Source organism: Mustela lutreola, chromosome 7 (assembly GCF_030435805.1).
Source record: "Mustela lutreola isolate mMusLut2 chromosome 7, mMusLut2.pri, whole genome shotgun sequence".
In the NCBI taxonomy this organism is placed as follows: Eukaryota; Metazoa; Chordata; class Mammalia; order Carnivora; family Mustelidae; genus Mustela; species Mustela lutreola.
In genome coordinates, this window is record NC_081296.1 from 142,779,076 (window position 1) to 142,794,696 (window position 15,621).

General features: G+C 56.5%; 1 protein-coding gene across 4 annotated transcripts in view; it reads right to left on the reverse strand.

Annotated features, from left to right (window-relative positions):
- Positions 1 to 9,031: 9,031 nt before the first annotated feature.
- The window catches only part of PRIMA1 (proline rich membrane anchor 1), a 60,803-nt gene continuing 54,213 nt past the window's right edge, over positions 9,032 to 15,621 (reverse strand). The window contains exons 5-6 of one of the 4 annotated variants that reach the window (XR_009355854.1): positions 15,436 to 15,606; positions 11,829 to 11,907 (exon numbers count right to left, since the gene is read on the reverse strand). Coding sequence is in view for 2 of the 4 variants with exons in the window: in XM_059182972.1 (XP_059038955.1) it covers positions 11,805 to 11,907 (103 nt within the window). In the remaining 2 variants the exon portion in view is untranslated. Of the gene's footprint in view, positions 11,908 to 12,102; positions 13,329 to 15,435; positions 15,607 to 15,621 lie in introns of those variants that run through there. The other 3 variants (XR_009355853.1, XM_059182972.1, XM_059182975.1) reach the window with 3 other exon arrangements.

Here is a 15,621-nt window from a genome sequence, read left to right on the forward strand (position 1 = left end):
AAGACCTACAAGGCCATAAAGGCAAACGTGATAGCGATAGCCCAGGATGGCCCGTCTTCACCGTGCAGGATTCCTCTCTTGGCGACCCTGTCCTTCTTCCCGTCGCCGGGATGTTTTCACCGAATCTCTTCCCAGGGGGCTTCATCTGAGGTCAAGTGCTTGCAACGGCTCCATTTCGAAGCTACTGCAGACCAAATAAGGATTGTATCAGACTGGAGAAGATGGGTTATTCACCAAGACTTTCTCCTGAGCTGGGGCTGAAGGGCTCCTGAGGATAACTGGACAGCGCAGATCATGTCGCATTACTCCTTTAGTAGAAGTAATTTGCAAATGTGTATATTCGGCAGATGGAGTGCTTCGACAGTAATGGAAGTGTTGGAGCTCCGTGGACTAGTACCAGACCATGTTTTCGTAAGAGCTGATCCCTTTCGGAGGTGGCTGAAGTCTTATTCATAAAAGGCTGGTTGGTTTATTCCACTGACAGGAGCGACATGCAGGAAGCCTCTTGAAGAGGGTTTGAGAGAAGCCCAGAGAGCCATCATGGATTGAGTGTCTCCTAAGTCCTGAGTACTTTACACAGTTTTCCCTTTCTCCTCATGGCGCCCCCTACATTGTGATTCCCATTTTGCAGATGGGGTCACTGAGGCCCAGAGGTTATATGACTTCTCCAAGGTCATGCAACTGACTATACTAGCATTAGGACCAAATGGCGTCTGACTTCATGTCAGTGCTCCCCTGAGTAAAGGTTAATGTCTCTTTGCTTTTTCTGCTCTTTGGGCTCACATGGGCCAAGAGTGTGGGGTGGAGAAGTCTGAGGGCTTCCCTGGGAGCAGCTGTATCTTGATGTTTCTGTTTAGTGATCATTTATCATAAATTCCCATCAAGCCAGCGTCACCTTCTGATAAGATATTTTCTCCTTTGCTTTAGGGAATTCATTTAGTTTTCCACTTAATATAATAGTTCTATGGTAAAGAATAAAAATGTATGCATTGAAGAGCATGGTGATGAATCGTTAGATTGGGGGGGGGCCTGCCGGGAGCTGGCTCAGCCCTGCAGACACCCGTCTCCAGGTCATCGTAACCCTCGCTGCAGGGTTACAGGAGGGCTGCAGATAGAGCATCTCATCTCATTGTCACAAAGTGACGGGAGGAAGGCACTTCCGTTATCAGCCCCATGTTACAGATGAGGAAACCGAGGCCCAGAGAGACAATACTTAACAAAAGTCACTCAGTAAGACGTAGAATAGAATACCTCCAAAACCCCTAGTTCCTTCTAATACATAATCGAGGAGTTAATGACAGAGTCTTTTGCTACTCACCTGACAGACAAGGTAGAATACGGTGGACCCAAAGTCACCACCTGGCAGACCTTGGCCTACTGGTTGACCTTGGCCCACAGCACGTTTAATTGGATGAGCTTCAACTTTTCATTTCTCGTTTTGGTTTGAAATCTCTGTGATGGCGCACACAGGTCCCACTACTGATCTCTGCCTCCCAAGCAGGAAGACCCCAAAAGCCTTTCGGCAAAATCTGTCTTGCTGGCTTCCCACATTCGCCTGTCGGGCGGGTGTGTGAGTTTGCCACCCAGTTAAGACTGACCTCCTGTTTTATGGGCTCCATCCGCAAGCCGGCAGTGCAGTAGGACTTGGGGCTGTTTTCTCAGCCCCTAGCAGCCTTGCTGCCCGTCCCTCCGGTGTCATTCCTCTGCCCCCACCTGCACAGCTGCTGGCTGGGGCTCCTGCCCGTCCACACGCCCACCTATCCGCTTGACCTCATTTTGGGTCAGGGCTAGATTCCCCCACCTGCTGCCTCCCGGTTTCTCCCAGCCCCCGAGAACCGGAGGTCACCAGGTGGTGCCGGGTGAGGCCCTGGTTCCAGCTCTTTGCGGCAGGGCGAGCAGGACATTGGCAGAAGCCTCGGATTTGGCTGAACAAAGAGCTGGCTTCTTAATTATGCAGTCCAGACAGGCCCCCACCAGCAGGCCGGTGGAGAGGGGAGCCTCCCGGGGCTGCCTGGCAGAAGCCCTGATTTCCTCTCCTTCAAGTGGCCACTTGGAAAAGAAAGGAACCAGCAAGTAATCAAGCGTGAAGGACAGAAACACTCCAGGTGAGGACAATCACACCGCTGAGCCAGGGGTGCATGGCGGGAGGGAGGGTGCGCGCCAGAGGGGGATCGGGCCTGCTCCAGACAGTGGGGCGTACCCAGAGCCTGCCACCCAGAGGGCTCACCATGGATGGGGTTGAGGGCCAGGCCGGGTGGATGTCAATGTCAAGGATGGGGACACAGGACAGTCTCGACAGCCAGGTCGTTTGGAAACGTGGCCGTGGACCGGTCCTCTGACCCCATGCACGTCACTTGATCTTGCTAAACCTCCATTTTATCAAGAGCCCAATGGAGATGGTAATTCCTCCCTTGCAGCCGGTTTGCAGAGAGCAAGTGAGGTGACGTGTGTCGGGGACCTAGCACAGAGCCAGCCGTAACCCAGGATGGCGGCCAACCTCCAAGGAACGCTCGCCACTCCTAGGCGTGCTCAGCACCCAACGCTCTCGCAGCCTCGTAGCCTTCCGACTGTAATGCCGCGTGACAGCTGCTGTTTTGCTGGAACGAAATCACAGCTCGCAACGGGAGTTCGCCTCCAGTTCTGAGTGCGGCCGTCCCTGCCGGGCTTCGCATGGTGACTCAAGGCCCCCTCCACGCTTCTCGGCTTGAAGGAGAGATGGGGAATCCTCCCCACGGCAGATCCTGTCGTCCTCTGAACCTCACACAGTAGGAACACATCCTTGTGTTGTAAGGGGGATCTTATTTTGAAAATAATCAATGGATATGTTCTTTATTCTTCTCCAGGAAACCACATTTTCCAGCCTGGCACCATGGAAAACGTGGGTCCGGAGAAGGCTCGGCTGCAGAGAAGTTCCTATCAGAACCAGCCCCCCGGAACCCCAGCCCTCTCACCCCCTGTTCGCCGGTACAGACTCCAGAGTCCCCGTGGTCAGAAGAGATTGCTGCAGTCCAGACATTTGCCTCTGGAGCCGTGGCGGGACAGAAGCTCACCCACAGAGACTAGAAGGGCCCAGTACAGTCCTGCAGTCATCTGTTGGGGAAGCAGCCCAAGCCGGCCCCCGGACCCACCAGGACCTCGACCACTCCATCTGCGTTCGGCTCCCTCAGCCCGAGAGACCCCAGACACCTGCTCCGGGGTCCACCTGGGTGTCTTCTAGAAGGGTGCAGGCCTGGCAAGATGGCATGAAGACTGAGCATCCGTCCAGGAGACAGAGTCCTCCCGAAGAGACTAGCTAAACAAGAAGAGGCCTGAATGCCATCAGTTTGCAAATCCGGGTTTTTCTACCTCTCCCACCCTGACCCCCAATGGTGGGGCGGGGGGACTCTGAAGAGTTATGTGCAATAAAAGGCTGTATTTTTTTTCCTTATGCTGCATCTATGGTGTTAAATTAAATTTGTAACCCACCATTACTCAGTTAATTAATTCCACAAATATTTCTTGTGCCAGGCAATGTTTGAGGGGCTGGAGATTTGGCCACGAATAAGACTGGACAGCAGGGTGGGCCATGGTAAGGCACCTTCTGTTCTAATAGGAGGAGAAAGGCAGTAAGCACAGGAGTCAGCACGGGCCCTTGGGCTAAGAACTTCTATACGAAAATTAACAAGGTAGTAGAAGGGACAATGAGCAGGGGACCCAAGAAAGCCACACAGTGACCGCTGGGGAAAGTGACTGAAAGGACATCAGCTGGCACTCCAGGAGCAGCAGGAAGGCCAGGGTGGTTGAGCGGAGGGGCGGGGGACCAACAGAAGGGGTTGGGGGTTGGGGTGCGGAGAAGCCCATACCAGGTAGAGGACCTGGTGAGCCAGAGGACCAATGTGTGAGCCAGGGGAGGGAGTGTGGGTTTTATTACAACTGTGGAAGAAGTTGCAGGCAGGTTTTTAACTCACCTATGATCTGACATGCATTTTGTAAAGATCACCCCAGCTTTTGCGGGAGCCGCAGGAGCAGAAACAGGGAACTGAGGGCGGGACTCTCCCTGGAGTCCAGGTGGAAGGTGGTGGGGGCTTGGACTGGGGGGTGGGGAGCGGAGTTAAGCTGGTTAAGCTCAGAGCTTCAGAAATGGACATGGTAGGACTTACTGATTAATCAGCCCCTGGTGCAAGGCACGGAGGTGGAAACATGACCGTCAGGGTTTGCGCGCTAAGTGGTGGTGGTCGATGAGGTCATCGGTGGAGACGAGGAAGTTGGGATGTTGTGGGGTGGTGGAGGGAGAGCTAAGAGTCACGTGTGGCTGCGACGAGAGACCTGGACACAGGAAGGGAGCCACGGGAAGTGAGTAGGGAAGTTGAGGCTGGACGTGCGCGCTTGGCATCGGTGCCTATGGGGGGATTGGCAGCCTCGGGCCTGGATGAGCTTGCTGGAGGACTGACCGAGGCGGAGTGCAGGCGGGGGGGGGGGGGCAGGTCAGCCGTGGTGCCCAGCACCTTTCTTCTCACCACCCGCGACGGTGGCAATAGCGTCATTTCTCATTAACGGGCTGCGAACCCAAATGTAGGCTCTGAACCCCTAGTCTGCTGTCCCAGGATCCAGACACGCTGACTCTACTTTTTTGAAGTTTGACATAAAAAGTGAAATAGAAAAATTAAGTTCTCCTAAAGGAGATGCAAACCACTGAGCATTTGTCTTGCTCGAAAGGTTAAGCTCAAACCTCCAGACAAAAGTCAGTGGCCTTTAAACCGGCCTCACCTGGAAGTTCACAGCTCCGGACCTTCCTCAGCCCTGCTCTTGGAGGACAGCTTCCGAGCAACCTCACCGACGGCTGCACAGGGGCTGTGCTGTCACCACCCTTAGGCGAGACGCGCCCTTCCTGGGGCTGGGCTTGCTCTGGCTGCAGCCCCACACGAGCAGAGGATCTCCAGCCTGGAAGGCCTCCATCGCAGCCCCTCTTTTTGGGGACAGGGCCTGGCCCTTCTAGGAACCCCCTGTTCAGAATGTCATGATCCCTGCGTGTCGGAGAGTCTGGAAAGGAGGACATCTGTTTTTATTTTTTATTTTTTTTTTAAGATTTTATTTATTTGACAGAGAGAAATCACAAATAGATGGAGAGGCAGGCAGAGAGAGAGAGAGAGGGAAGCAGGCTCCCCACTGAGCAGAGAGCCCGATGTGGGACTCGATCCCAGGACCCTGAGATCATGACCCGAGCCGAAGGCAGCGGCTTAACCCACTGAGTCACCCAGGCGCCCGGACATCTGTTTTTAAATTAAGAGGTGTAGGGGCAGCTTCAAGGAGCGACACAGAAAAGTTTCCAGTATCTTCTAGTTTCAATGATAGGGGCGGCACGTGACCTCAGAGCAGGTCTTGGCTCCAGGAGGAATTGCCGAGTGTCCCTCTAGCTATGAGTTAGGTAGACTCTTAATGCCTTAGGGAACGGATGGGACAAGGTTTTGGCATTTTCCTTGACAAAGACAGGAGGATGCTTCACTCAAGAAGTTCTTGCGAGGATAGAGATGAAGCCTGGACCCCATTCCTTTTGGCGTTCACCACTGGAAGAACCTCTCTGTTGGCCTGAGATGATCCTTGGCTGAGGTTAGTTGATAGGAAAGGACCTATGAGGACACTTGCTGGGAGAAATAGGGGTGTAGCATGCAGGCGGGAAGCCAGGGACTTGTGTCAAGGGAATGACTCTGAATGACCAACCATGACAGCCAAGGCAATAGTGACAGTGCCCAAAAGGCAGTTGGAATGACGGGAACAAGCTTAGGGGTGCAGGATTCTGCTTCCAGTCCCCACCCTGGAGAAGCCATTCCAGGAAGACCCTCTTGGTGCCTGATGGCCACCCACAGACAGAAGAATGATCTGGTGTTGCTGGGGCCACTCCAGTCCCTTCCATGTGCACATCCTAGGGAGGTGGCCAGTCAGGACGTACCATGCCCATTTTCTAGGAGTGAAAACCAAGGCTCTCAGAGGGGAAGGCACTTACGAGAAGTCACATAGGAACCGACTCATGTCTGATCTATTCATCCTTGTCTCTGGTTCCCAGGGGCAGGAGAGCCCGAGTGTCCTGTTTGCTTCCCACAGACTGGGAAAATCACTGGGTGTAAATCAAGATGGAAAGGATCGTTTGAAATTTGAGAGCCTGCCTGGGTTGGAAAGGCCTAGAACTTGTAGCTACAGAGAACTGGATTTGAATGTCAGCTCTGCCCCAGACAGCTTTTTTGACCCTTGGTAAGTCACTTAACCTGTCTGAACTTCAATTTACTTACCTATAAAATAGGGACAACCTCCATGCCCCGCGGGTTTGCCCGTCGAGTAAAAAGAGGTAACGCCTCTGAAGCGCTGAGTAGGTGGCCTGGGGTGTCCCTCGGTCTCTGCACTGGGGTCACTGTGCACGTGCACATCTCGGGTCCATCCCTACCGCCAAACTGCTTCTGTGAGGCAGGGCCCCATCTTGTTTCTCTGAGTCCCCAAGAGACAGCATGGTCAACCCCTAGGGTCTGAGTGGACACAGGCTCTCCGGGGGCTCGAGGGTTCAGACAGCAGAGCAGAAGCCAACCAGAAGTCTCCATAGAAGCGAGTAGGAGCTACATGTGCAGGGCTGGGGGCACCGAGCCAGGCGAAGCCACCTGGCTCTGTGCACCTGTGGCTGTGTTCCCTGTGTTCTAGAAGGAGGCAGCCTCTGAGAGAGAGCAGGGGAGACGTGGCCACCTAGGAACAGCACGGAATGGTGTGTGCAGCCCCCACCGGGTGGCTGTGTTGGTGCTGGGGACGGACAGCCTGCTGCAGACCGACGTCAAGGAATTTGTCTGGAACTTTCCTTGGGGCTGATGTTGGCGCCGGTGCCCAGTCAAGGGAAGGGGCGGCAGGGGAGGTGAGTGGTCCAGGGGCTGGGTCACGAGCTAGGCCACCACTTGGGACAGAGCGCAGCTGCTTAAGCCTCCTCATGGAACTGTGTTCTAGATGTTTCTCCCTGCGCGGTGCAGGGAGGGAAGGAGAAGGAGGCGGGGGCAGTGAACAGAGACACAGCAGGTCCCACCGCCTCGGTGGCAGGAGCAGGACACAGAGGGGGAGGAGGTGGGAGGCTGGCAGGGGGCCGGACTGGATACCAGAGCCGGGACAAGCAGCCAGAAGCCCCACAGATTTGAGCTGGTCTGGGAGGTGGCCCCCAGGAGAGGTCGGTGCTTCTCCCCAGGGTCCTGCACTTGCCCTTCCCCTCGCCCCCCCGGGCAGGCGGGCCCTGCTCTGTCCCCAGGCTGCCTCTGGGGCTCAGGGCCTGGCCTGCGGCTCCCCTGTCTCATGCCCTGGGGGCCTTGGCCTTACTGCGGCAGCTGCGGCCAGGCGGGAACACACAGGAGCATGCCCAGGGTCTGAGGTTTCCCTCTCAGAGGGGACCCGTGCGGGCGGCTGCTGGGCAGAGGGTTTCTCCAGGCTGATGGCAGCCTTTTCTGAATGACAGCAGTGACAGCAGGCGCCTTCATGGCCACCACTGGCTGTGTGCCAGGACCTGTGTCAAGTTTCGGCAAACAGCAGTTCAGGGAATCCCAGGCTGGGGGGTGGGTGGGCACTCCGGGGTCTCGGATGGTGCTTCCGTGGCTCCCCTCTGTGGCCCTGTCCCCAGAGCCCTGCCCTCAGCCGACCACCCTCCGGGCTGGGGCAGGGGTGGGGAGACCTCTGGCCCCCCCGCTCTGGGCACACAGGGTCCTCTCTGTTGCTGCCACCGAGATAAGGCTGAAACCTGGAAAGCCCGGGGGAGGGGCACGGGGCCCGCACGACCCCCACCAAGGGGAATGGCCTGGGTAGGGGTCCGCCTCAGTGCCTGGTGGCTAGAGACGCCTGTCTGGGCTCAGACTCCTGCCCCACCCACCCCTGGTGTCTACGCGCCCTTGGCTGTCACGCTCCACTCCAGCCCGGCTCTTCACCCCTCCACAGGGGACACCACTGCCGCAGGGACAACGCCTTCTCCGTTGCTTCGGGCCCATCGGAGGTGCTGGGAAGAAGGGGTTGCTTTTGGTGGGAAAGGGGGACTGGCAGCCCCAGCAGCAGCCCACACTCCACTCCATCAGGTCCGGGGAGCAGGGGAGCCTGGGGCCGGTCTGCGCTCTGTGGGCTCCTCTGCCTGGAGGCCCAGGGCAGGCCCCACCAGGGTGCTCCCAGCCACTGGGCAGGTGATGGGGAGCTGCCAACCAACTCTGGGGCCGGGGTGTTGAACTCTGGACCCAGTGAAGGACCGAGTAGGAGGCTGCAGGCCTGACCCATCTCCCCTCTGGCGCAGCCCGCCGCTTCTGGCCCCTGTGATTCCCATGAGCCCTCTGCAAGTTAGGGTAACTGGCCTGTCCTGTCTGCCTGGCACCCTGGGCCAACTGGTCACCCTCTTGCCAATGGAGTCAAAGATCAAGATGGCTGCCTGGGGGGAGGAGGAGCTGATTGGTACCCTAGAGTCCCCATCAGTGCCGGCCTCAGGGTATTCTGATAAAACCATATGGAAATAAGGCCAGCGAATCCCCGAGCCCCGCCCTGGGTTTACAGCAGAACATCAAGAAAAGAGCACAGCACCCCACCCCTCAGCCCGCTCTCTCCTTCCCACGCCCCCCTCCCCCTGCCACGGAAGACAACAGACAGTCCTCTTTATAAGTACGTTTTTACTGAAAATAAAAAAGGCATGGTACTTTCTTCCATGTAAAGAACATCCAGCCTGCCTCTCCACCCCGGCACCGCCGGTCCTGCTCCTGAGGTGGTCTTTGCACAAAATCCACAGGAGCGGCTCGCTGGTGGACAAGACGGCCCGGACTTCATGCTTGTCCATGGAGACAGAGCTCCTGCGGACGAGAGCTCTGTCGCCGTGTGCGCTGGGCACACGTCAGGAAGGCAGATCTCAGGGAATGCACATTCATGCGTTAGAGAGCGCACCACCCGGGCTGTTGGAATCAGACTTTGTACAGATTCGCAGAGTACAGTGATTTTATATAGATAGAGATCTCTTATATATATATATATATATATATATATATATATATATATATACGATATATAATATATATGTCTATATTTTTACAGCTATTAGTCTTCCTTCCAAAACTTGCTTTGGAAGCTTCTAAGGAACACCTAAAAACTCTGGGAGGTTCTATAGGCCGTTCTAAGTTGGGCTCGACTAAGAGACAGTTAAAAAATATCTATTTGAGAAAAGGCGGAGAAGAAATGTGCATTTCGTTCTCAACCTCAGAGTTTGGGCTAGTCTGAGGAGTGGTCTGTGTTAACGGACTGCAAATACATTCCTTAAATGAAAGTTCTGAGCTCAAATACCAGGCCGTGTGCTTGCTTTCCTTTTTCTTTTTCTTTCTTTCTTTTTTTTTTTTTTTTGTCACTTAAGCCAAAACTCCAGTGAGGTTCCCTTGCTGCCACGTGTGAGAGTTTCCAAACGGCCACTTCTGGGTTTGGTGGGTTGACTTCCATGTGGACTCTTTTTTAAGAACTAGTTCTGTTCTTCTCTTGTTTTCACTAACTGAGCGAGGAGAGACTTTACAAATGCGATTTGGGGGAATTTACGCACAAATGTTAGCTCTTCCCAGAGCTCCGCTTGTGTTCCCCGGGAAGGGGACACCGGTCGCAGGGCACCATGGGTAGTTGTCAAGATTCCTCACGGTGGGGGGGGGGGGGGGCTTGCCAGGGGCTGAAGGATTTGGCTAGTTGTAAAACCCCCTAGGTTGAAGCCAGGGTCAGGAAAGGTGGGACAAGTGGGATTGTGCAAAGCAGGCCTATGTCCTGCCTCCCTGATGTCTCTCCAGGCTGGCCGTCCACCCCTCCATGGCCCCTTAGCTGGGATTTTCCCCTCCGACAGAGGGGGCCTTCCCATCCGCCCTGAGTCCAGGGTGGCACATGCTGGCGGCGGGGGTCCTCCCTGGGTATCTGCTCTGGGCATAAGCTGGGGACTCAGTGGGAGGCTGGAGATCCTGAGGGAAAGCGCCTCCCACACCCTCTGTGTCCAGTTCCTTCTTGTCACCAGCTCTGCATCCCTTGGGGGAGTGGGAGGCATGGGCAGAGAGGACTGCCCAGAGCCCACTGGCTGGGGGCACTGGCCATGGCCACTGGCAGCAGGGTGCCATGCTCACGCAGGCAGGGGAAGCCAAACCCAAACCCAAACCCAAAACTGGTCCTCACACCTAAGAAAACTGAAAAGAAGAATGAACCCCTTTTGGGAGGGCCTGGGACTGTCCTCAGCCTGTCCCTGCTGACCTGCGGGGAGGAGCCGGGTTAGGGTCCCAGCAAACTCACTTTCTCCCCTCTGCCCTCCAAAACACAATGGACCACAGACCACTTCGTGGGCACAAGGGCTCCAGGACGATGGAGTTCCAAGGTTCAGCCTGCACGGGGACTTGTTTTCTGTGAGGCTTACCTGGATAGGAAATTCTCACCATGGCCCAAACACTCTCCAGGGAATTATGGCTTGATGGTCTGGAAGGTGGAGAGGGTCTACTGAGCTAAGTCCCTGTGCAGAGAGAGGAGGACCATGACATGTGTCCAGTTCCTTCTGAGCAGCTGTGTGGGATGTGAGGGAACCACGGGGTCGGGGGTGTTCTCATGGTCCGCCAGGGGAGGCCGAGCCACAGGCCACTGTCTCCACGGGGTCAGTCGTGTGCCCACAGGGCCCGTGGCCACCTGGGACACAGGCGGGTGGACCAGGATTACCAGGGCCAGAGGATCGTCTCCTTCCAACCTCTTCCTTCTCTTCATCCACCAACCGCTCCGGAGGTTTCAGCATGTTTTTAAACACAAGACCTTGGGAAGGGACATTCGAAGGGGCGCACTGGGAGGGCACCACCTTCCTGTGGCGGTGGGGAGCCGGGGGCTCTCGGGAGAGGGTCTGTACCTGGTCAGGGCCTTCGGGGGGTGGGGGGGTGGTGGTTGTCAGAGGACCCAGAGCCAGGTCGGGGCAGCCTAGCCCGGGGCGCCCACAGGGGCTTGGCACAGTGGCGGCCTCCGCCGGATGAGGGCGGGGCCTGGCTCACACGCGGCAGGTGCTGCGAGGCTCAGCTGCGGGATGAGTCTGAGGACGGGCGGAGGGGCCTCTGTCCTTCCTGGCTCCTTGGCCTGGTGCCCAATGAGCTGCTTTGCCCCTGAAGGGTCAGACACTAAGAGAGCTCCTCTGTCTGCTGCCAGGAGGGGCCTCTGCTGGCTGGGCTCAGAGCCCTCCGTGGCAGGGGGGCAGGGGTCCCGAGCCAGGGGCCCTGGATGTGGGTGCGACGGGGAGGAAGGAGGCAGGCCCTGAAGACTGAAGAGAGTGACAGATGCGGCGACAGACAGATGTGTGGGAAGCACCTTTGGAAGGGGACGTCTCGTGGCTCTGCCGATGGCTTCTGTCGGGACGCACGGTGAATGGAGAAGTGGACGGGCTTGCTGGGGAGGTGGACAGGTTTTCTGGCAGGGGAGTGGCCCCAGATCAGCCTTCTCTTGGCCAAAGCAGGATGCCTCCCTGGACCAGCACAGACAGACAGACAGACAGACTCTCCCTGCCTTTGTCAGAGCGCGGCCGGGAGACAGGAAATCAAAGACAAGACAGAGAAGAGATATGCGGGGCCTGGGGTGTGGGGCTGTCCCCAGGAGCTGCGTACAGGGGATCCTGGCTCAGCCCGGTGTCTGCGCTGCCTTGCTCGTGAGGTAACCGGGGTCAAGGCTGGGTAGAGGATGGTTTCTCCTTTGGAATTCCTGGACAAGCCCAGCGTCAGCTCGGGTCCACTTGCTTTCCCGGGTCCACTAATGCCACTGGCGCCACCAATGTGCCCCTCTGGCCAGCGGGTCCAGGGTCTGCAGACTCACACCACGGCGCTGTTCACGTCCACCCCTTTGCTGCTCTGCGAGGAGGTCATGGGATACTCAGCAACACTGGTGCCATTCTCCTCTTTTCTCAGTGGTTTCCTGGGAGGGGAGGCAGGGACAGGCATGAATGACCAGTGACTGGGGCGGGGGCACCGTGTCCTTCCAGGGGACCCACCAGGCTCTGATCTGGGTTAGCATCCTTGGGCTGCGGGTCTTGGTGGGGGCCGATCAGAAGCTGGAGGTGGTCTCAGCGAAGGTGACCACATCACAAGTCACGCACACCAGGGCACGGTAGAGAGGGAAACGGGCACTTTTAATAAGGAAGCAGGAACAACGGGTGTGAATTGGGACTGTTCCGGACAAATGAGAATGGAGAATGTACAGTCAGCCTAGTAGGACATTGTCAGGCTTTGATCGAGCTCTTTGATTATGAGCAAGCAGATGTGAAGATGAATATTTGGGGGTGCAGAGTAAAAAGAGGAGAGGGGCCAGAGGTTGGATTTTGCAGCCTGGTCTCTATGTGGTCAGAGGAGCGGGGAAAACGTGATGAAGACAATGGTGGTGAAGGTGAGCCTGGTGCTAGTGATGGGGGGTTGAGGTGGCGGGAACAGTAACGTGAGTGGAGTTGGTGGTCGAAGTGCTGATGGTGGTGAAGGTGGTGGTTATGGTGGAGTGGGTGGTGGAGGTGACGGTGGTTGTGTTGGTGGTGTTTTTGGTAATGAAGGTGGTGACAATGGTGGTGGTTACGGTTGTGTTGGTGGTGGTGGTGATGGTAAAGAAGGTGGTGAAATGGTGGTCGTGTTGGTTGGTGGTTGTGGTAATAATGGTGGTGACGATGGTGGTGGTTACGGTTGTGTTGGTGGTGGTGATGGGAATGGCGATGGCGATGCTGCTGCTGTCAGGAGTCCTGGTGATGGCAGTGGCGGTGATGGTGGTTGTGTTGATGGTGGCAGAGGTGGTGGCGGTGAATGGCCAAAGTTGCTGAGCACACGCTAGTGCTTCTCAAACACTTCACGTTGGGCCCCTTGAAGCTCATTCCAGAGCTGTCTAACCCCGAGAGCCTATTCTCTTAACTGTGCGCAGCTCAGGAAGGCTGGGAGGGAGGCTTTGAGAAGGCTCTTGCTCGCACGCGGGGTTCCGCAGTGGCGGTCCGACTCTCTGGCCTGGCTCCAAGCCCACCTGCTCTCCGGCCTGGTTCAGGAGGGCACAGCCCCCGGCGCTAGGCCTGCTGGCTTCAGCCTCTCTCGGCCACGCAGGCCATGGAGCCCAATCCCATGTTGCAATACTGCTGTCTCCTGGGGGACTCTGAGGCCCACGGGGTCGTAAGCTCAGTCATCTCCTGTGTCCCCACGACGTCTGGGGCTGAGCCTGACCTGGCCTTTGTTGTGTGTTGTCTAAATTGAACGTCCCTGGCCATCTTTGAAAGCCTGGCGATTGGTTGCTTCGGCCTTCTCAAACGTCTCTAGAGCCTCCCCAAACCCAGGCTGCAGAGGACGGGTACTCGGTGACCAGCTGGGTGCCTGTGGGATAAAGTCTTGGGTGAATTAGTTGAGGGGAGGCAGGGTGAAGGGAGGTTACCAGTAGTGCCATGGATGGGATTATCAGGCCTGCTCAGAGGCAACACCCTGAGACCACATCTATGACCTGTTCCCTATTGTCTTGCAGGAGAGTTAGCTCACAAAACCCAGAGAGAAACCCAAAGTGCACTCCCTCTGGGTGTCAGGCTTAGTCACAGTGGCTTCTAGAAATGTGAGCTACAAACCAGCACTTCTTCTTGGGGCCCCATCGCCCTTTGTGCAAAGCACTCTCGGTTACAGACTTTCTTGTCCCTTCTCACAGTGGTCCCCAGAAGGAGCTAGGCCTGGGGTTAAGGGATTCATTTCATGGGGACACTGATGCTTAAGGAGAGCTGTGACTTGCCCAAGGACCCCCCAGCTGGCAGGTGTCAGGGCCTGGACCACCACCTGCTCCTACCATATCCTGGTCCAGACATCTTCCCATTAAGTCAGCATTCCCAGCAGCCATTGTCCCCCAACATGGGGGGCTCCCGTCAGCTCGGGAAGGCCATCCTCCACCTTCCTCCTGGAGAACTTCAAAAATTCTCAAGAGCCCTCCAAGAGTTCTCATTTTGCTTGAACTCAGCACATCCCGAGAACCCCATTAATGGAGGCGCTCAGGGACACTTTCCAGAACCCCCAGGTTTGTAGGGGTCAGACAGTTGCCTTGCTTGTAATGGGTTTGTGGAAATAACAGCCTCTGTCCCTGGGCCTGTTTCTCCTCGGTCTCCTTCCTCTCTCCCCTGGGCCGCCACCCACCCCTTTCCAGGGGCTTCGAGCCGCTCTGACTTCGAGGGGTGGACTTCGTTCCCGACTCTGAGTTTGCACGGCCTGGGGGATTGGGCTGGGTGTGCACTTCCCTTTGTCATCCATCTACAAAGGGGAGGATGGACATCGGAATCGGGGTTCCAGGAAATAGGGACAGACAAAAATCTCGGAGCCCAAACCCACACCCCACACTGCTTTTCTCCCCAATAAATGATCAATCTGGGGCTTGGTCTAAAAAGTCAACCAGAGCAGGTCCGGCTCAGGGGCGATGAGGCTGAAGGGTTTTCCAGAGTGGATCATGGAGAGATGAAGAAAAGGGTCTGGCTCTCCCACGGAAATGGGCAAGGCATGGAGGGTACAGAGTTTCTGCCTGTTTCGGATGAGGGTAGGAAATCAGCATCATTTCTTCCGCCAAGAGAAAAGGTGGAATTTCTAAAGCCAGGCTGCTGGCTAGGAGACCTCTTTGTGTTCCCCAGAGCCTTGGAGGAAAAGGTTGGCAGAGAGGGCCTGGCAGGAAGCAAGCCTGGCTGGAGGGACACTGAGGACAAGGCAAGGCGACAGCCCCACAGCCTTCTCAATGGCCCCAGCCACTTCCCAGGCAGGAAAGGACAAAGTGGGTCGGGGCACGGGCTTCAGCCAGTGAAGTGGCACCTGTGACTGCCGCAGCCTCCCTCCCCCACCCCAGGAGCATTCCAAGAGTCTGGGCACTGCAAGGGGGGCGGGTCGGGGTGGGGGAGTCACTGTTCCAAGGAGTCTCCTGAGAAGTGGACCTGGTCTGTTCCCCTCCTCCACCAGCGCAGAGCCCTCAACCACTGTACCCTCTGGGCTGCTGCCCCAGCCCACTCCCAAAGCCCTTCTGGGATGCACAGAAGCCCAGTGGACTCTGGGGTTTTAGCTACAGCGGGAGATGGCTCTGCCTTGCCTTCTCGCACTGTCCTTCCTCTAGCAGGGGACTTCAGGGTGACGCTGCCCCAGCACTGGGATATCCTAGCTCAGTAAACCCAGGCCCACCACTTCCAGCTGTGTGATCTTGGGCAAGCCACTTAACCCTTCCCTGCCTCAGTTTCCTGGTCTACAAAATGGGCACAAGAATGGTGCCCATTTTATAGGCTTGTGAGGAGGATGAAATACGTTAATGTGGTTAAGCACTTAGATGGGCACCTGGCATACAGTAAGGGCTCCATAAGTGTTTGTTAGCTCTCAGTACTGCGGTCGGTTGGAAAGCTGGCAGCGGGGAACTGTCCCAGGTAGGGGGAGGGGATTAGCAGCAGCCAGCGCTCTCCCATCGGCATAGACCTCCTACCTAATGGGTGCCCCGTGGGGCTCCGGAAATGCCAGAGAGGCTCACTACAACCCAGCCTGGGTCTGCAGTGCCGTGAGCCAGCCAGGGCTGGTCCCGCTAAGCCAAAGAAGGCCATCTGCACCCTGGTGCAGGAAGGCATGGCCACAGATGATGCCCTACAAGGCCTGGTTCCTAAAACCAAGAAAA